Below are 9,881 nucleotides of genomic sequence, written 5' to 3'. Positions count from 1 at the left end.
CTTTTTTAAACCTTGTTCTTTGATGAAAATGCCGCTTTCTCTATTTTGGAGCCATAAGAGCCAAATTTTGAAATTAAAACTCACTTTTTGTTCTTGTCTAGCTACAAATTAGGCAGGGTATGCTCATTGAATTGTTTACTGCTCAATTTGAACTTATTAATACCAGGTTTCAGATCTGGGTGGGTTTTCGTGGAGTCTTTTGAATAAAGGTAGATGCACCCGCACTCAACTTTTAAAATTCAAAACCAATGAGAAAAAGAACAGTTGAAAGCGGCAACTGAAATTGCGTATAAACCTTTTTTCCTAGTATTTGCTTCAAATTGACCTGGTATCATTTTCCGGGATCATTTTAAAAATCAAATCAATCAAACCAAATAGAATGGATTAAGATTAACTACGAGGGTAAAGTGTGTTAATAAGTTCACATAAAAAATGGACCATCAGTAGTGAAAATCTTAAATCAAATTTTTGTCTTTAATTTTGCTTGCCCAATTTTATTAAAATTTAAAAAAGAAGAAGAAAACACTAAAACATCTGAGTTTGTTCAGTGCTCAAGTATATACTATCAAATAAACAAACAATTGGTATATAAATCTCAAGTTTCTCAAAAAATCAATGGACAACTCTTGCATTGTTTTAAAAAAAATTTGGTTGAAAAGTGGCGAATCAAAAACGGAAAACTCGAATCCATGAACCATTCGTGAGAAAATCTTTTACGAGAGTTCAAATAGAAAAACTAAGATATATATATATATATATATATATATATATATATATATATATAAGCACGATATTATTCTTACTGATGAAGTGATAAGATTCAAGTTAGAGATTTTGGGTTGAGTTTATTCAAAAGTAGTTAAAAGATTTATGTTGCATAACTAATGCGAGAATCAAAAAAGAGTGATTTACTCAGATAAGACCCGAAATCGTCAGATTTGAATAAGTAAACAGTGTTAAGAGTTGTTGAAGTTAGAAATGATTCCTAGTTTTCTAATTCTTGAAATTTGCTAAGCAATAAAGAAATGAGTAAAGAAATGAATTATTTTGAGCGTAATATACCGTTTAGTGGGCAAGCAAGTATGGCCATTAAACTTTACGTTTCACCGATTTAAATCTTAACGTTTGTTTGAAAACCTTAGATTAGCTTCATATCTTTCTTAGTCTAGACCGAGAAAACTTAGATTAGCTTCCACTTCCCGATGAAAGAGGCGAAACAGTTGGTTCCTTTAATTTCAATTTAAAAAATTTTGGAAACATAACATTTCTAAAATTTTGTCTATCAGGTTCCAGGACTGGACTGAGAGCGATGGAGAGGTTGTTGGTAAACTAGTAAATCAAAATCACATGGTATTTATACATTTTAACTAAAAAAACAGCATCTTGAAATTAAACTTCATTGATTCATTTTAATTTCTTATAATTCAAAATTTTTGCCCTGGATTTATGTCATCATTTGATGTGAAACTGCTTATTGCAGTTATATTTCTGAAAAACTCCTGATGTATACCACAGCACTGTTTTTTCAAAAATTATTAAACTAGAAGAAGTTTGTTAGAACAGCTTATCTATACTTCTGATCAACAACAGGTCGTTATTTTGGTCCTTCTCCCTGTTTTTCTAATCCATTTTTTCCAATTTGCGTCAACTAACCGGAAACAATGTTTGCAAATTTGACTAATTTTTGTTTCATTTTTATTCTTAGTTACTCTTATTTACTTGCTGATAAAAACGAGTCTCTTTCTTCAATGAAAAACAATCCGAAAAGAAGAAGTGTCTCATTAAATCCGGATAGTTTCACCACCCACTCTCCGAAATACAAGGCTGATTACAACAAATACATGCAGCCGGAGAAGCCTAAATTGACGTTTGGATTCCACATTGAGAAAATGCGAACAGTTTCTGAGATTGAGAAAATATTCTCTTTTGATGCAATAGTAACGGTATGGTTTCTTTCTACTTTAATTAATCATAACGATAAGTGGAAAAGAGAAAGTGAGATTTTTAGTATTTAAAACAAAAAGTTGATCTGTTCAATATAGTTTTTGTTTGTTTGTTTTTTTTTCTTTTTGCGACCCAGCCTATTTTGAGTTTTTTTTTTAAAATATTGAAAATTTAAAACTCAGAGTGATATCTAAAACGATGAAATTTTGGGCTCTTCTGGCAAAAATTTATCTTGTTCTGGTAGAAGAAGAATCAGAAAAAACAAATTTGTGAGAATTGTCATAAACTGTAGCTAATGGTTCTCATTAAAGATTGTTTTTTGCCGTCCAAAGTTTTTGTTGAATTCAGTTACGACGTCTTTCTGCGACAAGTCTTTATCAAAACAAAGATACCTAGTTGCCATGATTTCTAGTTTCCCACCATAATATCTGAGCAAAGCAGTTTTCAGATAAAAAGAATCGAACAAATGCCTTTTTTCTGTGATTTTTTTTTCTAGGTGAAGGTAGGGGCTTGAATTAAACAAATAAAAGCAAATTAGGAACTTTGATTGCTGGTTTAACTTAAAGCGAGAAATTAAGTAAGCTACTTGTCCAATCCGCACACAAATTTATCTGAAAACGGAAAAACTTAGACTCCGTTTTTTCGAAAGTGAGGCTTTTTTTGGCAATCGAATCGCGGTTAAAAAAAACGTTAACGTGTTCCCACAGTTGACCTCAATTACTTGTTTAAAAAACTTAGAAAAGAGAATAAAAAAGCCTTGGTCAAGTGGTCAGAACAATAACACCCTAAGTTTTTCAGTACTAAGTAGATTTTTCTTCAAGTTTTTTCTCCAATTTGTGATTGAAAACTTTTTTCTTGAATATTGTCAGCTCATTCATTAGCATTTCGTTGTTTAAAGCAACAAAGTTTCATTGAATAGGTTTCAATTTTATAAAGAAAAAAATGAAAACATGAAAAAAGTTGTGAAATTTTCTCAGAATTGCGATTTTTTTTTATAAAATAATGTAGTATGTGATAAGTTTTAAACCGTTTTTTAGGCGAAATGGAATGATCCTTGCTTGCGAGATTATCTTTCCATCAGTCAGGAAAGTTGGACGTATTCATCTGAGTTAGAATTCAAAGCTGATTTTTTGGAAAATATCTGGCAGCCGGACCTCGTTTTTGACCCATTAGTCTCAGTTGAAGAATCAAAAGCCAGCAGTAAGGTGTTCCTGGGAAGGAATGGAGAAGTTCATGTGTCTAAATTTGGACGATACACTTTCTCGTGCGAAATGGATTTGCTGTTTTTCCCATTTGATCAGCACAAATGCGCCGTAAGTGCGACTGAAAAGCGTAATCAAATTTTTCTGAATTGAATGTTTTAACAATGAATTTATGTTATTGAAGCATTTTGAATTTTTGTTAGCACTAAATTGATTTATAGTGAGCAAATTATCGTTTTTCAAATCTTTTCGACATTTCGGTCATACACAGTCGACCTTATAAATAGTTATCAAAAAACTTTTTTCTAAGAGTCTGAAAACTATGAAGTTTTTTAATCAGCTAGTTTGGGATAGCTAAGTCATTGAAACACAAACGGCAAAATAGTTTTTTTCATATCTGAAGTGAGAGAAACAGTTTGATTTAAACAATTTTAAACTGAAAGTTTGAAAAACATACTTACAAACAATGAAAAAAAAAAAAAAATTGTTTCAGATTTTGATTGGTGTCTACAAAATTGATGTCGACATAGACGCAATGATCAAAAATATTGAGCAACAGTTCTCTATGAAGCCAGATCAAATCATTGGTAACTTACGGTTTAACGATCTCGATTACGCGAGAGATTTCAGAAGTCATTCCGCTGGAAATGAGAATCTTACATACTATATGGAACATGCTCTAGTTTTGCGGATGATTCGAAACCCATTGTTCTATGTTCTCACCCTTTTCGTACCAAACATGGTCTTAACCGTACTGAGGTTAGTCAAATCTCGCCAATGTAATTAATTTGAACAGTTTCTTGTATAACTAAACCTACATAACCAAATCTAAGCCGACATATGTAATTTAAATTCATTAACAAGAGGGTCGAATTAGTTGTTTAAATTCAATTTTGAAAATAGAAGGTTTCATAAACTTTAAATATGAAACAAAAAAACATTCATTTATGTATCTAATCTTTGATGTTTGTCTTTGAATTCCATTCCAAAAAGCTTTCAGAAAAAATTTGCAATTACGGATGCAAAAAGTTTTGCGATTTATTGTGTGGTGCATATTACCATTTTGTTGTTTTCTGATACCCAAAACCCGGTCAGTTTTTACAGTTTTTCATTAGCTCGTTGATGGCGGCAGTACAACCCGGCTCAGAAATAATTCAAAATTCATCTAAAACTAGCTAAATGGTCTAAAAAGCTAATTTAAACATTCCAAGGCTTAGCGATATTACGGTCAGTCTTGTTTCAAATATAGTCACAAACGCTGAAAATGTTTTTCAAATCGATTTTTATTACAATAAAGCTCTCGTACATTGCTGATCTGAATTTTCCGGAAAAAAAAACGTACAAAGTCTAAAAATTTTGTTCATGATATGAAGTAAAAGTTTTTCACAAAAGCAGTTTTGCGATACTCATACACCAAAAAAATCAAGCCATAAAGGTTTTTTTTTTGTGAAGAATACTTTAGTTCAGCATGTATATTGAAATTTAGCGTCTTTTTTAATTTAAAATTGATCACTGTATTTACTTTTTCTTAAAATCGTTTGCTTTGTTTTTCTTATTCATTTGCTCACCTTATTTAATATGCATACAAATCAAATACCCAATCTTTATCAACTTCATGAACCAAATGCTCTGATTGTACATTATCATAAACAAAATAGCAATTTTTAACCTTAAAATAAAGCAAGAAGTTGAAATGAATACAAATATTTTTTTCACACCCTCCATCTTTTTAAAACCATCAATTGATTTGCAGATCTGGTTTTGAAATGGTTTGCAAACGTAGTCATGAACTACTCATGGCTCGAAAAAAAAACGACAATAACATTTAACGACATGGTTTCAGAATCAACATTTGTTTCTATTTTTAGCTGGGCTGTGCTGTGGATAGATCCTTCTGATTTACCCGAGAGGGCCAATATCTGCATCGCTCTCATCATGGCGCAAATCATCCTCATCACTAGCGAGGATCAGAGCTTTCCCCAGTCGACTGAGTTCAAGGTACGATAAAAACTGTAGCTTTCTCCAGATGAAAATATTTTATTTTATTTTTCTTTATTTTTTTGTCAACCTTAGTTTGCTAAAACGAATGTTTGCACCAGATTTGGTTTGCCAGGAAACAAAACTCTGTATAAAATGACACAAGGAAAGTTTGCTTAGTTAAATATTTGATTTGAAATGTTTTGACTCTGATTTCCTAAGTGACTGCCCGTACCTAGCGCCCATTGATTCTTATAGATTCTAATGGAAAAAAATCATTATAAGCCATTAACGATTTAAAATTTAGACCACGAAATTGATTATATTGCCATTATAATCGATGTTTTTTGGGTACAAAAAATATTATAATCCATTTTTATCAGGAATATTTCATTGTTTTTGGCACTGATATTGATTACTTCTGTCAAGACAATCCATCATAACCGATTATAATCTTTCTTTTCAAAACTAAATTCGATTGTTTTTGCAGAAGTTTTGCAAATTCTGCAAGAAATTTGCAAAATTAATGCCATGTCTTTCACTTAAAGCATGCAAAACAGGCGAATTATCAATTACGTTCAACGATCCCGTCCCTATGTTTTATTCTTAAGTTTACCAATCACACTGCTCGCCCCCAGTTTTTAAAACCAATTTTCTTCTAAAGGGTGTAAAAGGGGGGGGGGGGGTGGCGGATTGGATAAAATGGACGGTGGTGGTACTAAACTGGGGCGGGGGAATTGCAGGGGGAGGTAAACTGCCGTCCAACCAAAACCCCTGTGGGGGACGAAGGAGAATGGCGGTTGTGGTAAACAGGGAGGATTCAAACCTTACAACCCCATGTCCCCGTGCGGATGGCGGTTGTGGTAAGAATTTTTTTTTGAATAATTTGAATATAATTGTTTTTTTACAACTCTGAACTACAATATTAATATTAGTAAGATAAATCAAAGCCTGAAATAAAAATATGATTTTAGAACCAATTTAACGTCAACTTGACATTAAACCTCGGTATCTGTTATGGTTGATTCTTGATGTACAGTGCTGTTTTAAATTATCCGGACTTTTTTTTTCAACCAAGTTTCACTCGAAATGGGCTAATCATAGGTCAAAAATGATGGTGGAAAAATTTGCGTCAAGTTTAATCAAATTTCATAATACGCAATTTGCGTATGTATTTTATGGCAAAACTCGATCCGAAAACGAAAAGCCTGAACCCGTTTAGTTCCACCTCTGAACTATTCCCGGTCTTCTTTTGAATGTTACTTTTTAACTGGGTCAGTACCTGACCCTTGTAATAGTTTTTTATTGGGAATTCCAGAAAATGTAGTCAGGAACCCCAGACATCACCGGGGTGTCCATGACACTGTCAGGGAAAGCCAATTATTTCTATATCAATTTTTGTTATAGGAATCCCCAAAACAAATGAGGAATCCCCGGTTTCAGTTCTTTTTTGGCGAAAGAAAATGTGCCGTGGGATCCTCAGACAGCAATTTAGCATTGTTGGGATTTCCTAGAAAATGGCTGTTCTGAGTTCCTAGCTCCTCTCGTTTTAGCTGAAAGTACCCGGCTAGGAATTCAGAACACCAAACCATGGAGTGGCGTTGTAATGGTAATTTAAAGTGTTAAACTGCAAGGAACTGAAAAATTAGAGAATTAAAACATAATTTCTAATGTGAAATGTAACAATTTATGAAAAGTAGCAGGTAGCAACTGCACTAAAAAGGAAATAAGATTTTTTTTAAAAAATGTTTAAACTTCATCAGTGACCCCTCAAAAATTCCATTATAATTGATTATTATGAATTATTTTGACACAAAAATGTTAGGATTATAATCTATTCTCAATGGGATGTAATCGATTAAAACATATTATAGTGACATAAAAATATTAGGAATTCATTCCATTTTTAATGGATTATAATCGGTTACTTTTTAGTTTTATAGATAAGGACCATAAAATGATAAAATAATTGATTATGATCTATGAGCGCTGGGTGCAGGTGCTTTCAAGTCCGTTTTGTTTTTGCTTATAAAAAAATGCTAATTGATAATTACAAAGTGATTTCAATTATGATGAAAAATCAAAAAATTTGTCAGCAAAAACAAAAGAACATATTATGAAAAGTTGCAAAATCACTATCAGGAATGTTTTTGGGAAAAGTTACGAGGAGGAGAAACACAAAAAATTCTGGTTTGAGTGAAAAGGTAGTAAGTGCAAATAAACGCGAGCTCTCATAATTCGCCGCCTCTTATATTTTTTGCGCGGGAGAAAAAAACGATCCAAAAAGTTTGATTTTTGGCGTTTTTCGAAAGCTCGCGTTTTTGTGGTGCGCGCTCCCTAAAGTTAGTTTATATTGGCACCAAATCGCTTTAGAAATTTTTTAGGTCAACCAAAGGGGAATTAATGATAACCTCAAATTATTTCACATTTTTTGGTTCCTAATTTTTGAGCTCTAATTAGCTTTTCTTGTGCACAAAAGCAACTGATTCAGTTTTCTGTTAAACAGCTAAAAGGAGTACAACTAAAATATTACAGCTTCTGTTACACAGTTAAATATTTTCATCAATCAGATTTATATATAGAGTTTGAGTTAACAATCTCTAGTTACAGTTACTGAGTTCTAGGTGCAGATAGAATATTGGGTATTTTTCTGGTTATTAAAAATGAAACGTGTCGTTTCTTTTAATTGAACCAATAATTGATCCAACTCTAAAAATGGTCGCAACTTGTTTTTTTTGTGTTATTTTCATATATCTGGTTTTAGATAATCGATGGTTATCTGATTATGAATTTTTTATTGAACGTGGCTTCTTTGGTCGAAACTCTGGTAGCTTCTTTTGCGATGAAGAGAATCATTAGAAAAAAAAATCAGGACTCAATTCAGCTGAAAACATTTGGACACAATGAACTGAACGCAGCATCTGGAGCTAAGCCGGAAGAAGTGAGTAACTTTTTGACTACAAAGTTTTTAAATGTAAGCTCAAAAACAATCTTGGCAAATCGGGAGTTAATTTTACTGGATGAACATTCGATCTATACTTCAATGAAATTTCCTGTGTTACCATTAAAAATAAAAATTATAATCATGTTTAGTCTTTTTCTTATCACAATATAGGTAGATTGAAACTGAATTATGTTCAAACTTCTTTTCTAGGAAACATCTGCTGACTTTTTTGGGAGCAGCAATGGCGAGTTCCCCTCCAACCCGCAAATTTCAAAAGACATCACAAAAGCTGTTGTGGAACAAAAGTCAGATCTTATATCAATTATGGATGGCCCCGATAGAATCAGCAGAATAGCGTTTCCGATTTCTTTCGTCGCGTGGAATTGTTTGTTCTTTACTCTATCCAAGTACTTCGCAGATAAAACCTTCAATGAAAGTGACCCACAGCCAAACATTTCATAAAACTAAAACTTTTCTAGAAAGTGTAAGTGAAGATGGTAGAAGTCACAAAACCAAGCAAAGATTAAAAGAGTATTGAAGCTAAGCGCATGATTAAAAAAGTATTATTGATTGATACGAAAATATTTTTGATTAACTGGTTTGATTAATTGAGAAAATGAGTTTTTCAAAAAGTAAAAAGTGTTGTAAAATTATCAGATGGAAATATGAATTGGAGAGTATGAAATGGAGACTATAAACAAGAATGAGAGAACATAATACAGACGCTTCTTTCGGTTTAACAATTAACGCACCTGCCTATGTTAACAAGGGTTTCTGGTTCCAATCGGGCCAAGAGCTGTTATTTTTTGTGTCAGCCGAAAATTGTCCGCGCATCAAAAAATCTTTGTCGGACCTCTGTTTGTCTGCATTTTTGTCCAATTTAATTGCCGTAGCACCAATTCTTCTAAAACTCGGGCACTGACTACTCAAACTAAAAATATATATATATTTTTCCGATTTTAGGCTTTTAATTGAATTCCAAGGAGTTTTGCCTAATTTTGTTTGGATTTTTTTTTCATGCTGTTCATTAAAAATTTTTGGAAGTTGATTTCTTCTTATATGCATGTAGTGTTCTGGGCATTTGGTGTTCTGTAACACTCATATTTGAGACGGCAAACCCCAGAAGTTTGATTCCAGTAGGAAACTGAAAATTTTGGAATGTTATATACTCTCGTGTCTGCTGTGTTTTGTCGGCTTAGGTCCCGCGGAAAGATTTGGTTTCTTTTAAACATTTTGAAAACTGTTTGTAAAGTTTTATTGGTGCAGTTGATTTGTTCCAACATTTTTTGTCCTTTCTGCAATTTTTTTTGACAAAAAAAAACGGTTTGTTTCGTCTTTTGATTTGATGGTAATCATAGTCACTCACTTTTGTATCGCAAGTGATACGAAGCTCAGCTTCAACCCTGTATAATTAACTGTGTTTAAAAAATGGCACTAGAAATATGCAGTTTTTTGGTCGAATTTACTGAATGGCTTCAACTTTTTAATATAAGGAAGATGCCATGAAAATCGTTTCTTACAATTTTTATTCACTCATTGCAGTTAATAGCAAAATTGTAAAAACTTGTAAAAAATCGGAATCTATCAACATGAACATGTTTTCAACTGCTTTACAACAATCTGTTTTCAAAGTTTCAGTTGAAAACGACAGTCTTGGAAAGACAGGATTTCTGTTTTCTTTTACAGGGAACAAATGAAAATTTTATTAGCCATATTTTAGTGTTGAAAACGTCCTTTTTCGCTGCTTTTTTTCCTAAGAGCAGCGCTTAAAAGTGCTATCAAACAAATATTTTCTACTATTTTCTGAACAACCT

The 9,881-nt window shown here is 32.5% G+C and overlaps 1 protein-coding gene across 1 annotated transcript; it reads left to right on the top strand.

Moving 5' to 3' along the window:
* The first annotated feature begins 1,595 nt into the window (after window positions 1–1,595).
* Window positions 1,596–8,661, top strand: LOC134846453 (glycine receptor subunit alpha-3-like). The gene is made up of 6 exons (XM_063863811.1): window positions 1,596–1,943; window positions 2,982–3,257; window positions 3,640–3,905; window positions 5,015–5,144; window positions 7,888–8,064; window positions 8,278–8,661. The coding sequence occupies exons 1-6, from the start codon at window positions 1,662–1,664 to the stop codon at window positions 8,527–8,529; spliced, it is 1,383 nt and encodes a 460-aa protein (XP_063719881.1). The 5' UTR covers window positions 1,596–1,661; the 3' UTR covers window positions 8,530–8,661.
* The last annotated feature ends 1,220 nt before the right edge of the window (window positions 8,662–9,881 follow it).

The sequence above is a fragment of the Symsagittifera roscoffensis genome, chromosome 5 (genome assembly GCF_963678635.1).
Source record: "Symsagittifera roscoffensis chromosome 5, txSymRosc1.1, whole genome shotgun sequence".
NCBI classification, from domain to species: domain Eukaryota; kingdom Metazoa; phylum Xenacoelomorpha; order Acoela; family Convolutidae; genus Symsagittifera; species Symsagittifera roscoffensis.
Note: the sequence above shows the minus strand (reverse complement) of the source record. Positions and strands in the feature narration are given on the sequence as shown.

Bases quoted from the DNA above. Each gene is read 5' to 3' on its own strand.
- LOC134846453 (XM_063863811.1), top strand. From the start codon at position 1,662: ATGTTTGCAAATTTGACTAATTTTTGTTTCATTTTTATTCTTAGTTAC. The intron at 3,258-3,639 runs GTAAGTGCGACT...AAATTGTTTCAG, and splicing joins TTGATCAGCACAAATGCGCC to ATTTTGATTGGTGTCTACAA. The intron at 8,065-8,277 runs GTGAGTAACTTT...CTTCTTTTCTAG, and splicing joins CTGGAGCTAAGCCGGAAGAA to GAAACATCTGCTGACTTTTT.